The 21,983-nt window shown below is 42.1% G+C and overlaps 1 protein-coding gene across 1 annotated transcript; it reads right to left on the bottom strand.

The window, feature by feature from the left end:
- Positions 1 to 1,454: 1,454 nt before the first annotated feature.
- On the bottom strand, positions 1,455 to 9,680 carry CBLN2 (cerebellin 2 precursor). The gene is made up of 4 exons (XM_037806309.1): positions 8,600 to 9,680; positions 6,403 to 6,902; positions 3,383 to 3,502; positions 1,455 to 3,156 (listed from the first exon to the last, which is right to left on the bottom strand). Exons 2-4 carry the CDS (start codon positions 6,757 to 6,759, stop codon positions 2,959 to 2,961), a joined length of 675 nt encoding a protein of 224 aa, XP_037662237.1. The 5' UTR covers positions 6,760 to 6,902; positions 8,600 to 9,680; the 3' UTR covers positions 1,455 to 2,958.
- Positions 9,681 to 21,983: the final 12,303 nt, after the last annotated feature.

The following is a 21,983-nucleotide window of genomic DNA, read 5'->3' as shown; positions in this document are numbered from 1 at the left end:
ACATTTTCCTACCATACGAATGCCCCATATTACTTTCGTGCTTACAGTGCTCAAAACTCACATTTGATCCTCACTACATCCCTGAGAGCTGGGCAGTCACAGGACCTTGTTCTCAGTTCACAGATGAGAAAACCGAGGCTCCAAGACGGGGCTGCTGAGTCTTGGACCTGAAATGTCAACAGATGTTTTCCCCAATTTTGGAATTGTGCTCTGACATATATATTTTTTGTAGATTATGCACAGGTGCATGCTCCTTCTCAAAGACTAACACCCTTAGCTAAATAGAACATTGTCAGGTGCCGCAGTGGCTGGTAAAAACTTCAGAGACGCTACCTTCGTGGATTTTTCCTAATGTAGTTTTTGACATCCATCTCAAATTAAAAAAAAAAAAAAAAAAAAAAAAAAAAAAAGATGATTTGAGTGGTATAATTAGGACAAAGCTATTGCATAATACAAAATAAACTCCTATGAATTATACTTATTTTTAGATTAGTCAATTTAATAACTGATTTTTATTAGACAGTATAACCACATGACAATTTGTCAAAGTTGTAAGACAATCAAATATGCATCTTATCTATAGTTAAGCAATAAAAATAACCAGTACTCATATATCTTTCAATCTCTGAAATACTATTGTCCTCCAAGGAGGTTTGCTGTTTGTTTTAAATTGGACGTGAGGGTTCGGGAAATGAGGGAAAGAGGGCTAAGAGAGAACCCCTGTTAGTTAGGATCCTTCTGTATCTGCCACTAGAATTAAACAGTGCTCCTGTTCAGAAGTATGTCTCCTCAACACAGAGCCAAAATACCTCAAATGCTTTTTGGTTGATGTCTCTTGATTTTTTTCCCCTTACAACATGTAACAGGTATTTTAATTCAAATTAATTTCTGTGTCCTAATATTATACTCTTCAGCCAAGGATGGTGAAAGCAGATCTTGAGTTAAACTGTCAACCTGTATGCATGCACATGTGTGCATGTGTGTTTTTGTAATCCTACTGCATTTCTCATTTGAGAAAAATGAAATCCAATGCCTTGCCATCCTCATGCTCATTTTGGGAAACACCTGATGCTGTCTGTCCTCAAACTCTGTTGCTTTTATATCTGTGTTCTCTGATTGAAATACTGGATTTGAACATATACCACACCAAAGATTACATGATATCAAAACAGATCACCTGTCCACAAAACCTTCCTGATGCTGTCTTTTTCACACTCTCTCCCTTAAAAACTTGCTGTGTGGAAAATATACATGTACGAGTTGAAATGTATGTAAATGTGCAATATCCATCTAGAGCCACTGTTAGGTCTGCACGTTTGGAAGTGCTTGTCTGCACGTGTGTGCCTGCATGTGGATTTTTTTAAAGAGGAACACTAAGGATTTACTTTTCCTAAATCCCTGATCTTTGGCCCTCCCTTACACGTATATTGAATCAGGAGATGAGGAGGAGGGAGAAGAGCAAGCCAGACATCAAACCCATTTATTCTGAATCTTAAATTAGGATTTTTATCATCAATATTTTGGTTACATTGTTACACAAAGGACAAATGAACACCCGGTTTGAGGTCTCATCTTGAATTGCTTTGGGATTGAGTGACATTTCCTTGGCGTATGAATCCTGCACCCGTTAACTCTGAGCTGTAACTTGGTAACATCATAGAAGGTTGTCAAATCAAGTTGTAAAGCTGCTCCTAGGGTACCTGTAACGGCTGTGACTTCCGAGCGGCTTCCCGCCACGACATGCGGGGCAGTGTGAAGGCGCCCCTTTCCTTGGCCCTTTCCTTGGCACATCAAAAGAGGACTCCACAGAGAGAGGAGCCAGTCCAACCCCTTTTGAAGGACCTGATCAATGTGCTCACTCGGAGGTGGGTCTCCACAAATGGAAACAAACTGCTGAGAAGTCACCAGGCACCTTCAGCAAAGAAACAGGGTGATTAGGGGGTTGGGCATTGGGGCATTAGAGCTTCCAAGCCCACGTTACATGATTCAGGCCCACCCAGAAATGCCAGACTCTTAAAGTATTCTGGATTGTAAATAGAAAAAAATTCCAGGCTGCTAGTTCTAAATACGCATTTGAAGAGAATCATTTTGAAAGAATAAACAGGTCCATCTGTTATTTTTGTCTTGATATACAAGTATTTTTTGTTTGTTTGGTTTGGTCTCACCCAAAACAAAACATACAGGTATGTTTTGTTGGGTTGGGTTTAGTCGCATCCATGAATTTGACATACGTTTTTCTACCCTCAGCACGAAAAGTAACAGTGGGGACTTAGGGGGAGAGCTGAGTTTGGAAAGGAAAGTAAAGCTTTTTGAGGAAAAAAGAAAACACAAACAATACAAAACAAAAGTCGCAGTCCAATCGTGCAAAATCTGCTTCTCTGGATAAAGCACTTCTTGACAAGTTCACAATGTTCCCAGCCCCCTCCCGAGTCCTCCCATCCACCCGCGGAAAAAAATAAAAAATACAGGTTGAAAGTGAAGCCATCCTTTTTCTTAAGGCTCTGCAGACACTCCCGGCACGCACTTGGAGGACGGATCCGGCGGGGGGTTGGTTGCAGCCTGCCGTCCAGCGCATCCTGGGGCAGCTGTGTTCCCGGCTTCAGTACAACACAAAACGCACAAACAAAAGAGGAGAAGGCAGTGGTCCCAACAACAAGATCCGGTATTGACTTCACAATCACAGGTACAAATTGCTCAAATTGATAATTTCATTTCTCCTTAAGACCTTGTCATCTAAAACTAATTAGAGGCCAGGTTCCCGAGGAATTGTCAATATTCAAAGAAAGTACTGGAGATTGAGAAAGAAGTCGTTCCTCTACGGTGACAGTCTGACGGGAGGTCGGGAACAAGTGTCACATTCTGGCAAGTTCAGGGTGTTCTCACATTGGATTCCTGGGTCCAGAAGCATTGGATTCCTGGGTCCAGAAGCTTCCCTACTGTCCCAGTGGGGCTCTGCGTTTATAGAGGAAAAACCAAGAAGCCAGAGAAGGTGGAGTATTTCCAGCCCCCCATGAGATTGCCCCTCTCCAGTTTGAGATGCACTTTGTCTTCCCTTTCCATGAGAAGCAGAACCCCGTTGCTGGCGGCTTCTCTGGTGACATCCTGGTCTCCTGCAAACGCTGAGATCACTGGGTAGCCGTTCTGCATGAGGCTGACCTAGAAGGCAGACAGCAGGGTCAGCAGACACCAAGGACCCACTTCCACACTCTTTGTTTTCTCCTCTCCCCACATCCTGCTCCCACCTGGCTGGGAGACCTGACCCCAGGGCAGCTCAGGCTTGCTGGCTGGCTCAGCCTCACCCTGGGTGGGAAAGGGCTTCAGGGCAAGGGAGAATTATTCACTCAGACCTGCAAGGGCCCAGAGAGTTTTCAAAGCGACCCACCTGGATGGTTTGTCTGTTGTACACTTTGACCACGTGGAAGCTGAAACTATAAATCCCTTTTCTGGGGGCTACGAAGATACTGGAGGCAAGATCGAAATGGTTGCCAATATTTACTAACACCTGGAAAAGAAGAGGGAGTGAAGCACAAGTACAGCAAGCCCCTCCTCGTGTTAGGTTTTAATCAGACTCTGGATAACCACCAGTAAAGATTCATTTATTAGCTGCCGAGCAGCAAGCCAACCCCGGCTCACCAGCTCAGGGTCCCCAGGCTTCCCCAGGAAGGAGACAGTGCTGAAGATAAAACAGCCTGCAAGAGGAGTTGATTTCAAAACCATTCTAATGGTTTGTAGCTGATAAAGGTTTTTAAAAGTATGTTATTTATTTTTGCATTCAAATGCCAGAGGATACTGGTATGTTGGTGGGAAGGGCAGAGAGAAAGGAAAAGAAGACACTAAACACAGCAAACAAACTGTGAATTGAGTTTGTTGCAGAGGTTTGGGGGATTATGGAGACTTCAACATGAAGCTTTGTTTAACGACAACAGAGCTTCCTACTGAATGGGCAGAGAAAAGGCTGTGGGGCAAGAAGTCAATTAAATGAGATAACTTATGCACGATCAAGCTTGGGACCTAATTTGGTATGCTCCAGGAAAGAGTGGATTTTGGTTTTTAATCTCCGTTGTCCCCCAGCACCTGGCACAACTCTCTGACAGCACACAGTACGTGCTGAGCAAAAGGCCGTGGCTGATAAACACTGGCTGCCCCTGTTTCACTCCACTTTCCTCTGAGCAGTGTGTTTGTTCTCCTAGCTGAGCTATGGCGCCATGCAAACAAGCTTGAATAAATGAAAGAAGAATTGAAATGGGAGCTTAGAGACCCTTAGCTCAAACTAAGGGAAATTCTACAACTTGCAAGCGTAATGATGAAATTGGCCACCAGATATGAAATCACATGACCCTGCAGATAGTTTTCTTTCAACAAAACGGGGTGGGAGTGAGGGTAATGTCAGAAACAGAACTCAAAGAGTGGAGGGTCCCCATGGTGACTCAATTCCCTCTCTGATAAAGAGAGAATCTGGCCCCTTTGTCTGAATACGGCTTCCATTTCCACTCATGCACTCGTGCACAACTCTGATGGAAATAATAAAATGCCCCGCCTAGTGTTGTCTGCGTCTAAAACAAACAACCAGCAGCAACCTCAGAACCCTCGATTAGAGATCCTGTCCTCTGATCAGAAAATAAACTTCCACCAAATACCTTTCCCTGTTATTTCTTACACACTCACTATAGAATAGATGAGTAATATGTGATTCCCAAAGCAAGGCCAAATGCTGCCAACGGCTGTTGTTGTAATGGCTCGGAGAATATGACTGTATCTGCTTCTTCAAGGCGGCTTGGACCACCACCTCCCTCCCAAGCAACTAATGGGCTCACACACACTGGCTCAGGTTCCACAGTTAAAGACAAAACACCGAAGCTCCTTCTCAGTCTATCCAGGCTCGTCTTAGTCTGCCTTATAACGCCTTAGAGAAACATACAGAGTTCTCTACTTAAGTCCTTGGAGTCACTGCTCCCTTAAACTCCAATCCTTTCACCTCAATTTTAAATTCAGGAAACATCAATTCAGGGCCTTGCTGCAGATGAGAGAACACCAAGCAGTCTCAGGAAGTGGGGCTCAGTGACTCCCCAAACGGGGGACTGGCCAAGCATCATTTACCTGCCCTGCCATCGTTTGCTCACCTATAAAATCGGTATCCTCCTCCTACTTCCCCTGCCCTGCATCACAAGCTTGTCCTGAGACGTAAATGAAAGGATGGATTTGAAAATATTGAGAAAACTGTTTGTAAGGCACTGTAGGTGAATAGTAGAAATAATAATAATGATAATGATCATTTAAAAACACATAAAGAACTTATTAATATAAGTTCCCTAAAGTCTATTTCATTGCTGTCTGCTTTATTTGTACATCATAGTGAAAATAAATATTTTTATGTCTTGTAAATAAAAAGAGATTAAACAAAGAGATTAGAGAAAGGAAACCCGAATCCATGATCCTTAACAAGGATTAAAATAACTGAAGACACTGTCCCATCAAGAGTTAAGGATATGTGCGTAGCTCTATCATTAACTAGGATTAAGAGCTTGTTAATACAATCAGGTAAGTGTGCCCAGAAAGCTCAGATATGCTGTTAGTGGCAGCTGAGTTCTCCATTTCGTGTGAAGCATGAAGAAAGGGATTCTAGCTAAAGTTTGCAGTCACTCTAATGTTCCCAATTTGTTTCTGAAAAATAATAGAAACAAGGAGTAAAAACACATGGGAAGGTCACAACCTCTGACCCTGCGCATCAGTTTCTCCCGGTTCGGATTGCAAAGTCCTGATCATATTTCTGAACCTTTGATTTATACCAAATGGAAGAAATTGAATGGCTTACTGCTCCTTGTCACTGCTCTTTGCTTTATTTTGCACTTACCTAACCATGCTAAGACAACTCCTTTCCTCCCATTTCCCCACACACACTTCCCCACCCATTTTCTCAAGCCTCCTTTACCCCCTCCAACCCTCAAATAAGCAAAAGTAACTAACTTCCGCGTGTCGGCTGAGACCTCCAGAGAACCTCTTTATGGAGCACGGAGCAATTTTAAAGGCTCCACGTCTTTAAGTTCTCCACCTGGACAACTGAATTCCAGCCACCAGGAATAACAACAGCTCTGTTTTATCTCCCCAGTAGTGAGAAGTAAAAAGTGCAACGTTTCCTTTTGGGAAATACTATCTTTCAAGTCTCTGAGGCAGATGGACACTGAGCCATCAAAGTGCCAATTAAGCTGACAGTTTAAAAATGAAAGAAGCTACATTATGAGTAAGAGAAACTGGAAGGAGAGCGTCCTAGAAAAAGGAGAGAAGGAGAAAGAAGGGATGGCAGGGAAAGAGAGGGCAGGGCAGAGGGCGCTTGCGAACTCTCGGCCGCATAGCTCGGGGGCCCCTCCGGGACGGGCGGCGGGGTGCGCAGGCCGGCCGGCTGACCTGGTCGAAGTAGATGGTCATGGTGCGGTTGCTCATCTCGGACGGCTCGTGGTTGGTGCTCCGCGTGGCGGAGAAGGCCACCTTGGCGCTGCCGGAGCGCACGGAGATGCCCAGGGAGGAGGTGACGGCGCCGTCGGCCGACGGGCTGGAGTCGCACACCACCAGGCACTTGCCCTCCAGCACGATGGGCTCCGTGTCGTTCTGCGCCCGCACGGGGCAGCCGGCGGGCAGCAGCAGCAGCAGCAGGGCCAGCGCCGCCCCCAGCCCCGAGCCGCCGCCGGCCGGCACGCGCAGCGCCCCCCGGCGCCCGGGCATGGTCAGCGACGGCCCGCGGCGGCCCCGGCCGGGCGCCCGCATCCAGGCGGAGGGGCCGCGGCGCGCGGGGGCGGGCGGGGGCGCGCGCGGGAACGCGCGGGGCCCGGGGTAGCCTCCTCTGGCCTCGGTCCCCTGCTCTGACGGCCAAGGCCAGGGTCGTCTTCAGAAGAAAGGCGCCAGCGGACCTGTCAGGGCAAAGAACCCGGACGAAACCTCAGCCAGGGAGGCTCAGCGGTGGGGAAAAGAGGGTGGGGAGCGGGTGCCCGGGCTCGAGGCGCTCGGTCCCTTCCCGGGTGCCGCCCCCTACCCTACCCCACCCCCGGTCCCGCACGCAGCCCTGTTCTCCCAGGTTTGGCCTAACAGGTCCTGAACAGCGCCCCGGCGAGCTGCACCCCGCATCCCGCAAGGCTCCCGAGCGGCGCGCGCCGAGGGCGCGGGGAGCAGGGTTCCCGCGGGTCCCGCAGCTCTCCACCAGCAAGAGCTGGTGGAGGACCCGCCGCCACCCTCGCCGGGAAGGCAGAGGCCGAGCGGGACTCCAGACGCGGGCAAAGAATAAACAAGCTCCGACTGCCTTGCCGCCGCCTTCGTTTCAGCGGCGTTCCACACCGGGAATCTTTCCCCTTCCTTCTTCCTTGACAACACCGAGGTTGTCGATCCTGGAGGTGCTTTTTAAGCCGCCAATTTGGTGAAGATTTTATCCATTCTTCACCGAAAGAACAAACCCCCAGTAAGCTCCTTAAGGTGAATAAGAGCTAGCTAGACGGATGGATAGATGGCTAGATAGATAGATAGACAGGCAGATGATAAAGAGAGCAAGAGCGCGAACACCCACTTCAAACGTCCCTGCAGCCACTAGCGAGCTCCCTAGAAGACGCCCCTCGGATTCCTCTCCGGCAAAGGCAGGGAATCCCAGGCTCTGCTCGTCTCCCAGCTTTTGTTTCTAGACCCAAGGCTCTCCCTTTCCGAGCCGGGAGGCGGCCCCTGCGGATTTCTGTTAACTTAGGCGCCCGGTGGCACCTTTAGCCTGCCCCCTCTTCTCCTACGGTGGCTTCGGGCTCTGCCTCGGGAAAAGGCGACGGTTAAACTAGATGGTTCAGTTCAGTACCCAGCCGAGGAACAAGAAGTCGAGAAGCCTCGTCCCCCACCGCCCACGCCCCCCGGACACCTCCTCCAATATTCTTTCTAAGAAAAGTGAAGTTGTCCCTTGATGACTCTCCTCAGCCCCGGTACAAAATGACTTCGATGCCCTCTCTCTAAACACCCAGAACATACACCCAGGATGCTCTTTCTAAACACCCAGAACATAGACCCGCGATGCCCTTATTAAAAGATTTCCATAAATGAAATTAACAGGCGGATCCTGGAGGGCAGGGGCGGACTTTTAACCTGGAACCTCCATGCTGGGAGAGCACTGCTGTCCACGAAGTTGTTCTGCGTGGAGAATGTGAGCCGAGCGGAGGCTGGCGAAAGGAGGACACCCAGCGCGACCCTTCTCCCCGCGCGCGGCCAATACCCGCGCCGCCCCGCCCTGCCCTTCCCGCCGCCGGTCGGCGTCCCGCACCGCGCCCCTCACCTAGCGCCGCACTGGGTCCGCCGGGCGCTGCGCACCAGACCCACAGCCGGCACGCACGAGGCACACGCCGGGCCCCACACTGCGCGCCGCACCCCGCGCCCCGGCCGGCAGCCTCCGGACTCCTCCTCGCGCCCCCGCGTCCAGCGCTCCGGCAGCGCCGCCCTCTCCGCTGGCCGCTCGGCCCCGGCCTCCCGCGGGTCTGCAGACCGCACCGCCCAGCGCCGCGAACGTCCTGCGGACTCTGCGCGCCGCCGGCTCCTGCTCTTCGCACCCCCGCCGCACCCTGCCATACCCAGGTCCGGCTCTCACCCAAAACCCAGAGCGCAGTCCTCCCAGACGGCTCTCCTCAAAATCAGGCACCCTCGAAAGCACCGGGCGCGTCTCTTCTTTTTGATTCTTTCTTTTCTTTTCCAAATTCCCTCCAAGTCTTAATACTGAATAGCGTGACCACTTTCATAATTAAGAAAATAAACAAAAAAATCAAAAAAAAAAAAGAAAACAAAACAAAACAAAACAAGAAAAGCAAAACAGTTAAACAATAAAAGGTGGGGGGGAAGGGTGGAGAGAAAAACGCGGGGTTTTAATGGCTCGAACGCTGCGGTCCCGGGATCTCCAGGTTGGGAAATGTCCAGGTTGGGCAGGGCTGGGAGAGGCGCATCCCGCCCGGGCTGGTGTGCCTGCTCCTCCGAACCTCGGGGCTGCTGGAGCGCACTGGCACTCGCGCCTATTTATTAAAATGCCGAGCTCCAGCGACCTGGGGAAAAGCGCCGGTGTCTGGCTCCGCGGAGAGCGCGGGCGAGACGCACAAGCACGGACGTGGGGCGCCACCTACGGGTGCAGGTGCCTCCCTGTCGCAGGCTCCCGGCCAGGAGCTCCCCCAGAAGAGTCGGGGAGCCCTCGGGACAAGAATGGGGTTTGCTGATGGTCTTCTTTCACCCATCAAAGCAGGCCTCTGCAAAAACATAACAACAACGTCAATAATAATAACAACAGTACTTTCCAATATGCTTCAACATCCTTGCCTCTGACACAGTGAAGCGGCTCTCTTGATTTTGCGGATCTGGACTGCTCTGAAAAACAACTCTGCCAAGATGATATACATTGCCTCCCCGTTAGCGTCGGTTATTATCGCAGGCACAGTTTGTGCAGGTCACGGTGCACGCCAGCCTTAAGCCAAGCAAAGACAATATTTAAATGGGAACGCTCTTTAAACCTGGTTTTTAAAAACATCTTTTTAAAAAAATTAGTCCTTTGGCTTAAAGAGTATGCCTTTCCTGATAGGCTACTCAAAAATAAACCCTAAGTCTGCCAATGCTGTTCATGAGAACAGAGTGTATGTACTTCTTATTCCTCCCGATTTCACTCCTATGCCTTTTGCTTTGACAATTTCAGTCCCTGCCCTGGCTCCACCCTATAAACGAGGGTCTTTTCAGGTGGGGGTTTTTAAGGCCTTTATTTCCCATAAGCTTTTTCATGTTTACTCTCCCTGTTTAGAGCTGCCAGGGCATCGTTTCAAGGCACTAAAGAGGAAATTCACTTCAAATCCGTTCAAGTGTGATGGATGTGTGGAAGGATGGTGCAAAGTGAAAACAGAAGTGCATACCAAATGGGACACAGCATAGTTAGTATGGTTGTGAGAATGTGATGTGGAGAACCTGGAGCCAAGGGTTTTCTACTTAACATAACATGGAAAGAAGTACAAAATATAATTAACCACCTAATCGATCATCCTTGTAAAAGAGTTGCACTAAAAATTAAACACTTCTTAAAATTAAGTATCACTCCATCATAAAGAGTGCTGATTTTTATGCAGGCATAAGTAGCAAAGAACATTAGATCTATGAAAGAAAGGTGAGGCATGGACTGATAATACACTAATTTGGGGGTGTTAATTAAGTAGCAATACCTTCACACATCTATAAATCTTTAAATAACACTTCATTTAAACAACTTTCTTAAATGCTGTGCTATAAGCATTTCCATTGACTAATAGACATTCAAACACACATGAACCAAATTATTATCATCACCTTTGCAAAAATATATTTTTCTATGTGACAATGAAAATGTTTCAATTATAAAATAAGGCATTTCATCTATATAGTAAACTAAATCATGAAATGAGAGCAATAAGCATTTTTAGATAATGGGGAAAAACAGGTTAGGCTTAAATTTAGGCTTGATATTCTTTTTAGGAGGAAGTCAGTAATTATGAAAGGTAGCAGACTGTCAGAGAAACTAAACATCATTTATTCATTGATTGATTGTTCTACCTATAAGGTGACATTAGGTCAAGTGATAAAATTTTAGCCCCTAAACATGATTAGAAAAAATTTCAGAATATAACTAAAAGCTTAGATATTTTTCACCTATCTCAGTGATTACCTTTTCTGTTCTAGTTATTTTTGCCATTACTACTAAGACGTTAGTAGTAACTTCTATTCTCTTAGGTCTGAAGAAGTCCCCACAGACAATAACAATGGCAACTGTTTATTGAATACTGGTTATGTGTCAGATATTGCACCCTGTCCTTTATCTATAGACTATTATTTGACACCCACAACCACACTACCACCTGTGGTGGATGGAGACAGGAAGCTAAGACTCTAATATTAAAAGGGGGTGGGAGGGGATCTAGGTAGGGGTGGGATAATTCAAATTCCTTTCTTTTCATTTTTTCTAAATATTTATCTCTAATAAGACTTAAATTTTGGATAGAACCCATCACTGAAATACATCTTCAGCATGGATTACAGTCTTTTCTTGCTTCTTGAAACTAACTGGTACACCATATTTATGATTTTATTCTAGGTTTCTGGCCAATAGGAACTGCCACATATTTCATACTCTTGGATAGGGAAGCTATATTGGACTTTTCAAAATAAACATTTAAGCACTACTAAGCAAAGTTATTGTGATGTGGACATGATTCTATACCCCAGTTTGAACCTGTTCTTGGCCTTGGTCTACATTCTGGTGGGTATGGACCCATTGTAAATAAAATCTCTGAGATGTTACTTTTGTTAAGATGCGGCCCAACTGGATCAGGTTGTGATTTGCCCTGGATTCCTGGTTATAAGCAGAGTGAAAATCAGACAGAGGGAGAAGCCACCAGGAGCAGCCAGAAGCTGGAAGCCAACAGAAATCAGAAGAGAAAGGAGAAGATGCCGCCATATGCATCGACACGTGACCAGAAAGCCAAGAACCAAGGATTGCTGGCACCCAGCCCAGAATGCCACAGTCTTCTGGCAGAAAGCATCACCTTGCTGATACCTCAGTTTTGGACTTCTAGCCTCAAAACCATGAGCCAATAAAGTCCATTGGTTAAGCCAACCCATTCTATGGTATTTGTTTTAGCAGTTAGGAAACTAAAACAGATTGTTTCTAAAATTATTGTATTTCCAACATGGTGCAACCCTACTCTAAAAGTTTAGTAAAATGTGGAAGATATACAATTCTAAATATTGTGTATCCTTCAGTTTATAATTGTTAGATGGTATAAATACCCAGGTTTCTGTTTGTCCGTGAAATAAAAATTTTGTTGAAGGGCGTATTAGTTTAAAGATGTATAACAGCAATGACAATTACAAACAATGCTTTATGGGCAATTTTATCTAATGAATTAGCAGCATATGTGTAATTCTATAAACTTTGAGATCAGTTCTAATTCAAAGACAAAAAAAGATTTGTCTATAGAAGCAACTGGCTTGTTTTCTTGACTGAAATTACTAAATAAACATTTTTTAAACCACTCAAATTAGCTAAACATTTTGTTGACTTGTTTAAAAAATCCAGACTGGTTGAATTCCAGTCTATTAATTCACTTTTTTTTACATCATAAAGTCATATTACACTAAACAAATTATTTCTGTCATTCAAAGAACAATTTGAACTATTTTAACAGATCATAAACCAGATATTTCTTCTGACTTGCATTTCAACATTCATTAAACATTCCTTAAAAATATGAGCTTTAAAAATTTTGCTTTTATTAGTAAACTAATAAAATGTGGAGCTACTTTTTGATCACAACATGATTCTATTTCCACAGTATTACAAAACAAAAATATTATAAAACAATACTTTTTATTCATCTAGAATGACTTTTGACATTTTTTTCCTCAAGATAATTCTACTTATCATCTATTTAGGGGAAAACATTATCATTTATGAGACTTTATGGTGCAAGGGTATTAAAAATATACAAAGCAATCTATTCCCTTGTTACTCCAATAACCCATGCTACTTGATTCTTAAGATGTATCTTAAAATCTTTATGTAAGGCAAATCAGTAACCTCAAGGACTTCCAATAATTTGAAATATAGGACATGAGCAAACAGAAAAACTCCTGGATGGAAAGGAGCTAAACAATTTTTGTTTGTTCTTTTCAGCCATGTCTCATTGTCTTCCATGCATGCTAATATTTAATTTCTTTTGCATCATGGTAGGAAATGTCTCTACTGCTTTACCAAATTGAGTCAAGTGTCTAATGTCAGCCATTTCAATTCTATCAAAACAAAAGTATTTATAAACAAGAATACCATTTGTGAACTCTTATTTCTGAAGAAAAGAGTTATTGTTAGATGAAACTTCCTTCTGTATGCTATTGGTAAATAGTAATATTGGTCCAGAAAGTTGTAGAAAATCATTGCTATGCAAGTGAAGTGTTAGCTACATTTTAATTTAAATACTCATTCTTGTAATTGTGTAACTTTCTATTTGGAATTAAATATGTGCATGTGTTCAAGCCCTTTATATTCAGAATATTTTTAGTACATGTAATAAATGTAAGTCATGTGTTTCTACCAAAAACTAATGCAGAATTAAGAAATAAAAAAGAAAAATGACAACAGGTTGCTTTTGTACTTCCAGAAATTTTTCTATAGCTGATAGGTAAATGTGTATTTTCCTCTTAAATTCTCCTGTAGGAATAAATTATAACAATGTGTTATATTTTAAACTTTTAAAAAATGCTTTAATCCCACAAATTTTAGAAGTAAATTTAAACCAGGTTTAAGTACAGTAGGCATATAACCAGTTTGGTTTTCCAAAATATGTTTTATTTTCAAATTTTCATTCAAACGGAGGACTATTCTTCTGTGTCCTTTTCCTAGAGGACGTGCCTACATCCTAAAAAAGCAACAAATCACAAAATATGATAGAATTAAAGGAGTGAAGCATTGGGAGTTTAGGGAAGAAGCATCTGGTTAAGTCCTGACTTTGAAGGAGCTGTAAGACGAGCTGGTTACCTGTCTGTAGGGTTGGTGAACCAGTCAGCAAATAACTTGGTTATACCTTGTCACCATCACCTCCTTGAGGCCAACTAAGCCTGCCTTCCATGGCCTTCTTGATCTGGGAATCACAAGATATTTCTATTTCCATTTTCTAATTTCTGTTGTGTTGCTGCAGCAAACTGGACTTCTTCTGTGAATATTTAAGTCCAAAATAGAATAAATGTACCTAAACCACTACATAGATCTGAATACAACTTTTATCTTATTTTCCAAAGCTATTTGGCAGCACTGATTAATTATACCATGCTTTTGCATAGACAGTCTTAGCTGTTGCTCAAGAGAATATTATTTGAATATAGAGCATCCTAAGGGAATATTAAATAAGCCTTCATAGGACTGTTAGGTTTTAATACTGAGCACCTTGAAATCTAGTGTTTCATGGAATTGCCCCTTGCCCAAGTTGAGAATAGCTGGCTATCTCTTAGGAGCCATTTTTCTGATATAAACCACTATAAAAGCCATTTTACACTGATCATAAGTTTTAAGGAGAAATACGTTTATCTTCTGCACAGAGATCAGAGTGTAGGAGCAAATACGTTTAAGAAATGATTCTCTACTTGAAAGTGAAAGCTGTGCTGTCTGGTCGTTTGTGCCAGCAGCCGGCTTGCAACTGCTGAACTCCGTTTCTGATCATACCCACATGGCACCACATTCCAGGGCTGCCCCGAGTCCACCCTCTGTTCCAACCCAGCTCTTGAAAGGCTTGGGTCAGCACAGCCCTAAGACCGAAGAACACGCCAGACACAGAGCGAGGCCTGGGTTTAGTAGGACCTATGAACAGGAGACAGTTCTTCCCGGTGGCAGCTGGCCAGAGAATGGAATTAGCGCTCTGCAAGGGTGGGCCGTGAGAAGGGCAGCTTATGAGGGTTTAGGACAAAGACATTCCATAGGACATGAGGGTCTCAGCAGAGTCTCATGACATATGGGTCTGGAGGTTTGTTATCGACAGTGATGAAGGGAGGGGAGTTTCAGTGCTTTGTTTAAGATACCATCTGTACATACTTTCTTCCCTGAGGAGGTCTGATGCCCTTCAACTTCTGTGCTGGTCACGCAGGCTGCCATGTGCTGTGGAGCCTCATCCCCCATTAGAGAGGGGGAGCCCAGTCCCTGGGTCCCCACATCCTTGTCATTGATTTTCTTTACCACAAACTCACCCAGACTATGGAGATGTGTATTAATACCAGATCCATGGAGGAAAGGAAGGTGGTAAAAGTGAGGTAGGGGATCACACACGGCCGTGCTTCCCAAACTGTAATGTGCACATGAGTGATCTGGGATCCTGTCAAAAATGTAATAGATTCTGATTCAGTTCATCTGGGGTAGGGCCTAAAATCCTACATTTCCAACAAGCTTGCAGCTGATATGGAGGCAGCTGGTCTGCTGGTTATATTTGAGTTGCAAAGATATGTTCCCCTATTATTCTGGGGATGTTAATCAACACCTGAAAACTATTCTGAAAGTTCACTATTAAGACACATATGAGGAAAATATGCTTAAATAAGTTACACTCATATCAGAAAAGAGTCTGATGACCACATGATAAAAATGGAAGTCAATATCCAATAGTATGATTTATATAGCTGTTCCAGTTTATTATCGCCTGCTGAAGCTTTTCTCTTATTTGAAGTGCTATAGTCCATATACATTATTTTTTTTTAAAAAAAGAAAGAAATCACATTTGTATTACAATTGTATACACAATGCTTTCTGCTTATCTAAAAGCTCAGCATCGACAAGAAAATTAAGGATAATTGAGAAAATAGGAGAAACAGCTTTCTAAAATGCATTTTTTAATTGACAGCTAGAGTCAGTTCATCTTCTGGTATATAAGTTTGCTCTATCAGGAGTTGCACCACACTTGTCATGGAGGGGCACTGGCCCACTTGCATATCACTAGACAAATGCCTGCCTAGGGTTGAGAGAATTATAATGTCTTTTATGTGAAATGTGTAGTAGCCCTCTAGCTCCCAAGTCAGGTCTGGTTTCTAGCAGCACTGTAAAGGGGATAGTGAGATTAATATTGGATCTGCTAAAACTGGTAGACACAGAAAACTTGTACAGATGTACAAAAGCAAATATTCTTCTGATTGTAATATAATACTCTTTTATATGAAACTTGGTCTTTGTTTACTTACTGTCAGAATGTTTGCAGATTAAAAATTACCTTAACATAAGCAAAATGTGGAACAAAATTCATCCCTTGGTAGGGTGACTAAATTTATGTTTGATAAATCATTGTTCTGATGTCTCATGATAATCTACAAGAAAGTATGTGGGTTTCCCTTCAGGAGTCTCATCATTGCCAATAAACAGACATTTATTAAATTTCTAATATATCTTAGGCATGAGTTATATTATACCATCTTTCTCCTGAAGAAACTATAGCTGTTTAGGGAGGTAAGGAATACACTTAATGAATCAAACTGCAAAAGGCAGGGTAGTGCCAATTGACATCAATGTCAAAATTCAGAGAATGTGGGGATAGATAGTTAAGTTTGAAAGCTGACACTGTTGGATGGGGTTCACAGAGGATGTGGCTTTGAAAAAAGAAAATAAAAGCACTTTTCTAGCCAAAAGACATTCATATTATACTTCCTAGAATCCTAACTCTAAGCAACTCAAAACATTTTTACCCAGCTCTCAAAAATATGAAATAAAAATTTCACATTATGAAAATTAACATAAATGAATTGCCATACTGGATAATTATTTTTATGAATTTGAAAATTCTCTATGTGCCTTTGTAAAAACATTTAGCACATAATAAAGATTAAATTAATAAACTACATTCAAGATTGATATCTGTGGGTCTCTATACAAATACACATATGTGGAATATGTTTCATAGAAGTAAGAAAAACTGTATTGATCGATTAAAAGTGTGCAAATGCTGAGATTTTTCAGATAGGTATATAACATGGAAATTATGTGAAACATATACATATAGATTACTATGGCTCTATTTCACTCAAGAAAAAATTGTCGTAACCTTCATGACTTACTTTAGTCAATGTGAAAGCTCAACTGAAGCCTTCAGAATTGCAACTTTTGATTTTATGATTTTGTGATTGTATAATTGTGTCAACTTTTCATATAAAAAAGCCAATGACCGCAATTTTTTTGTGAGCTTGTTACCCAATTCCTGTATATTTTCTCCTAGCCTTTTGTTTTCCCCCTATATCTCTCATTCCATTGTTGCTTTCTGAATTTCACTGCTTGTTAACATGTTGTTCCAGTTTGCTAATGCTGCCATAATGCAAAACACCAGAAATGGACTGGCTTTTATAAAGGGGGTTTATTTGGTTACACAATTGCAGTCCTAAGGGCATAAAGTGTCCAAGGTAACACATCAACAATCGGGTACCTTCACTGGAGGATGGCCAATGGCATCCAGAAAACTACTGTTAGCTGGGAAGGCACATGGCTGGAGTCTCCTCCAGAGTTCTGGTTTAAAAATAGCTTTCTCCTATGATGTTCCTCTCTAAGCATCTGCTTTCTCCTGGGTTGGGGTCTCCAAAATGTCTCTGTAAGCTGCAGCTCCTCCAAAGTGTCACTATCAGTTGCTCTGAGGTCCTTGAGTCTGTGAATTCCTTTATAGGACTCCAGTGATCCAATTAACACCCACCATGAATGGGTGGGGTAACATCTTCATGGAAATTATCCAATCAAATGTTTCACTCACAGTTTATTGAGTCACATCCCCATGGAAACACTCAAACAAAGGATTCCAATCTAATCAACACTAAATACATCTGCCCCCACAAGTTTGCATCAAAGAACATGCCATTTTGGGGGACATAATACATCCAAACTGGCACACATGTCCTTCAGAAAAAAAGCTTTTTTTTTTTTTAATGAAAGAAATTTATACCAGCCTATCATACAAATACTTTATATTAACCTAATTCTTCATATTTTCTTTTCAAAATGTACAAAAATCAACAAACCACTTGATTAAATGTGTGGTTCAATGCAATCTTTTCTATAATATGAATGTTAATGACTTTGATAATGGAAGTATAAAACTGTAACAAAACACAGAGATAAATGCAGTGACAATATTCTCACTTCTTTTAAGAGGTCTTGAGATATTTATTAATAGGATGGAAGGATGCATTCTTTCCAAACATAAGGGAAACTAATAATGTAATTTAGATAATATATATAGGTATTAATGTTCATAGGAAAAGGAGAAATAAAACAGGTTATCAATAGATATTGAACAGAGTTCATAAATGTATAAATACAGATATAAGCATTTTATTTAGCCTTTGGGGAGTGGCAGAGGGGAAGGGGAGAAAAATTATTTTAAAAAGAAAGGTTTCTACAGTCATTAGGAAGGTGTTAGGCAAGAGACTGTTTTTATAATAATAATTATTATATGCTTTGGGCCAGTTTGAATGTATTATGTCCCCCAAAATGCCATTATCTTTGATGCAATCTTATGTGGGCAGACATGTTAGTGTTGATTAGATTGTAATTCTTTGAGTGTTTCCATGGAAATGTATCACTGTAGGTGATAACTCTGATTAGATAATTTCCATGGAGGTGTGGTCCTGCCCATTCAGCGTGGGCCTTGATTAGTTTATTGGAGCACTATATAAGCTCAGACAGAAGGAGCAAGCTTGCTACAGCCAAGAGGGACACTTTGAAGAATGCACAGGAGCTGAGAGAGGAGCTACAGTTTACAGAGACATTTTAGAGACAGCCTTTGAAAGCAGACTTCTGCTCTGGAGAAGCTAGGAGAGGACAAACACCAAGAGCAACTAAGAGTGATATTTTTGAGGAGCTGCAGCCTAGAGAGGAATGTCCTGGGAGAAAGCCACTTTGAAACCAGAACACCGGAGCAGACACCATTCATATGCCTTTCCAGCTAACAGAGGTTTTCTGGACGCCATTGGCCATCCTCCAGTGAAGGTACCCGATTGTTGATGCCTTACCTTGGGCACTTTATGGCCTTAAGACTGCAACTGTGTAACCAAATAAACCCCCTTCTATAAAAGCTGATCTATTTCTGGTGTTTTACATTCTGGCAGCATTAGCAAACTGGAACATGCTTCTGTATTTTTTTAGTTTGCTATCATGTGGGTGCATTACTTGGGAAATTATTTCTCTTAAAAGACATGACATTTTCTGGTGATGTGAATGTGTGTGTGAACTAAGTGCAATGCGGAGGTGAGGGGAAGGATTGAAGCCTAGGGATGCTCTCTCCCAGGAAAGGAAGGGAGGCTCAGCCAGCAGCCAGAGAGGGGGAGCTGTGTCTTGGTGCCTTTTTCACCCCTTGATCTACGTCTTCACCTGGGAGATGAGACTACAAGTGCAACTGCAGAATAGGGAGCTGCCTCCTTCCCTTTGGGGTTTCAAAATGGAAACAGCACATGGAAGGAGAAGCTGTGATCTTGTTTTTGAAGCTATAAAAGACAAAGAAGAAATACATCCTGGGAAAATTAATAAGCAATCCTGACAGGCAAAGGTTAGTAAATCGGCTAGCAATTGTAAATTTTATAGATGTAAATGCTTTAGGTAAGTCTCTCTCACCAAAATTTTAATTTTAATGAAGAAAGGTATAGAAAATATACTTTAGTGATCTAAAGCTCAGATAAATCTTTATGTTTGGAAAATTTCAGTAACAACAGCTAATTTACCATTTTGGTGGATGCATGATCTAACTGGAGGAAAACTATCTAATCCAGGATGTAGAATTTGGGATACAAAAGGGACAATGAAAGTGGAACAAGGTTAGAGGCCATATCTGAAGCCTAGAAAGCTGAAAAAAAAAGACAATAAATTGATTTAAAAATCACACTATTAACTCTGATTGATGTTAAGAACCCAAATAAAAAGTTTGGAGTAGGAGAAATTTGAAATATTGGGTAAAATGAGACTTGAAGACAACTGTCATTCATTTTTCAGCTTTATGCTTATCCTTCACTACCATGCATCAATAAGAATTGACTGTATTACCAGGGAAGTGCATATTTCTGTAATGAAGAATTTTATAGCATCCTTTCATTCTCAGTCCTGCAGGGAAAGAATTAATAACTAATCACATAATCTCTTCTATAATTTATTCCTTGTAATCCTTAGAGTGTAACATGACTAATAATGTTAAAGAAAGTGAAAATCATAAGACTATTAATATTTGTTGCCTTTATTACACTGTTCTTGTTTTGGTTTGACTGTGATAAAAGCAGTCAATTTGAAATGTATTATAAAATATGAAATCTGTTATGCTTGACTTACCTAGAAAGGTTTCAAAACAAAGTGACAAGAATAATTTTAAAAGGAAAACAAATCCCTTCTTGTGCCACTCTTTTGGATTTTTGCCAAAAGGAAAGCAAGGGAAATATTAAAAAATAAAAGTTTGACAGTGAGGATTTCCAATGTTAAGTGGAGACATTGTTTCCTTTCCCTTCAAATTTCAAGTATAGGAATTAAGTGCTAGACTTTAGAATTATTATTTAAAAGCAGTACACATTAAATAGCTGTCCCCATACTAATCTGGGTATGTTAGATCAGACGAATGATATGCAGGAATCATGTAAATAACTCACCAAGGAGGTAAAATTAAATGCCTTTGGAGGAAAAAATAAAGAGAAATTCAGTGATGAAAGTAGTTCAGTGACAAAAAGGCAAATAATGATCTTTGAATATTCTAAGTCAAATGTCAGACAAAGCTCTGAATAAAAATTAAATAAAAAAAAAAGAAAAAAGTTACAAAGGTTCATCTCTCTCCACTGCAACTCTATCTGCCTTCTCCAACACTGATTTAAAAGGGAAAAAAAAAAAGGCAGAAAGGCATTTTACTTTTCTTTAGTCCTTACTTTTTAAACATCTAGAAAGTTGAAGGCACTCTGCTGTATTTAAAATGGGGAGAAAACTTTGCTCTAAATACGCCCTCTGTTAGGTAGTGGGTTAGTAAGCAGAGCATTTGTCCAGTGCCAGCCAACTTGTATTCAAGAATCATTAATTCTGTTTGTTTGTTAACATACTCAGTTTAAGAAAACTGGCTATTTCTATGAAAAAAATCTCCTACTGAAGATCAGATAAAATCCCAATGGACACTTGGTTTGAGTGTGTGCTGGCGATGGGAAGGTATACATACAATCTTCTTTTCCCAAGTCTGGAATCCCATTTCCCGTAATATTTCGTAATCTGCTCTTTCCGTTTAATTTACATGGGAATCATTTTTTTAAGTCATGTGAATTCAAATCAGAAAACAAACAAACAAATTTAGAAATCCTCTCCCTTTACAGAAGCCGGAACTAAAGACAAGTAATATGACTTGTTCCTGGTCTTTCTAAATGTCAGTGACTATTACTGTGAGCTCGTCACGGATCTAGGTCAGAGGTGGTCAAGGAGGATGGTCTCTCAGTAATTCCTTGAGCCCAAGGTGGGTTTGCATTTGGGGCCCCCCTGGTGGTTGGGTGGAGCAGTGACTGGATCAGGCTGACACCTGGGAGCTCTTGAGTGCTTAGGCTGGTGGGTGTCTCCCAACAGCGTCCAAGGGCAGCTGCCCCATCAGCCTGGGTCTCAGGGGCAGGAGAAAAGGACCAGAATCCCTAACTGACCGCCACATGCATGCTGCACGAGGGAGGCAAAAATAAATCTTTGTGTTATAAGTTACTAAGTTTTGGGGAATGTGAGATATTGAAGCAAAACCTAGCCTGTTTTCACTGGTACACATACATCACCTAATTTAATCTTTTTGACAAGCTAATAAGTTTGGAATTTTTATACTAATTGTAAGGATTGATGCAGAAAGAAAGAGAGAAAAAGAGAGGGAGGGAGGAAAGAAGGATGGATGGAAGGAAAAAAGGAAGAAGAAAAGAAAGAGGGGTATAAGGAGACAGAGTAACTTGTCCAGCTACCAAATGCCAGATCTGTAACTCTGAACCTAGACTTATACATTTTTCATTTGTATGTCAATGAATGGTCTACTACATGCATGCAAATTTCAAAAGTAGTAATAGCAACTATCTGGTATTTAATCTCAAAAAAAAAAATGAAAGAAAGAAAAGAAAATTCCTCATGCTTGTAAATACCCATTTACTATGAGTTTGGTGTGAAATGAGGAAGAGGTAGTAATTGCTCAGCATAAAAATAATCTTTTCTTGTTTGTTTCTATTTCTATTGTGCCGCAGGAGAGTTATGGAGTAACGGAAAGACTTTACTAGTGAGAATGTTGCCTCTGAATCTAAAGACAAATGAAGATATTCCGTAAGACTTGCTTGGGAAAAGTCAGAGAAGCAAAAGCCAAACCTACTTAAAGCAAATTACTGACAGGTAGATTCTGAGCACTTGGTGATTCCAGGGGCCTGAAGATACATAATTTGGTGGTTTGGAGCCACGTCCCCCAGGAAAACATGTTCTTAAACCTAATCCATTCCTGCAGGTG

Source organism: Choloepus didactylus, chromosome 16, assembly GCF_015220235.1.
Source record: "Choloepus didactylus isolate mChoDid1 chromosome 16, mChoDid1.pri, whole genome shotgun sequence".
In the NCBI taxonomy this organism is placed as follows: Eukaryota; Metazoa; Chordata; class Mammalia; order Pilosa; family Megalonychidae; genus Choloepus; species Choloepus didactylus.
This window is presented reverse-complemented; position numbering and strand designations above follow the sequence as displayed.

Coding starts and splice junctions, on each gene's coding strand:
- CBLN2 (XM_037806309.1), bottom strand. CDS start 6,759: ATGCGGGCGCCCGGCCGGGGCCGCCGCGGGCCGTCGCTGACCATGCCC. Junction 3,503..6,402: donor TGACCATCTACTTCGACCAG/GTCAGCCGGCCG, acceptor CTTCTTTTCCAG/GTGTTAGTAAATATTGGCAA. Junction 3,157..3,382: donor ACAACAGACAAACCATCCAG/GTGGGTCGCTTT, acceptor TCTGCCTTCTAG/GTCAGCCTCATGCAGAACGG.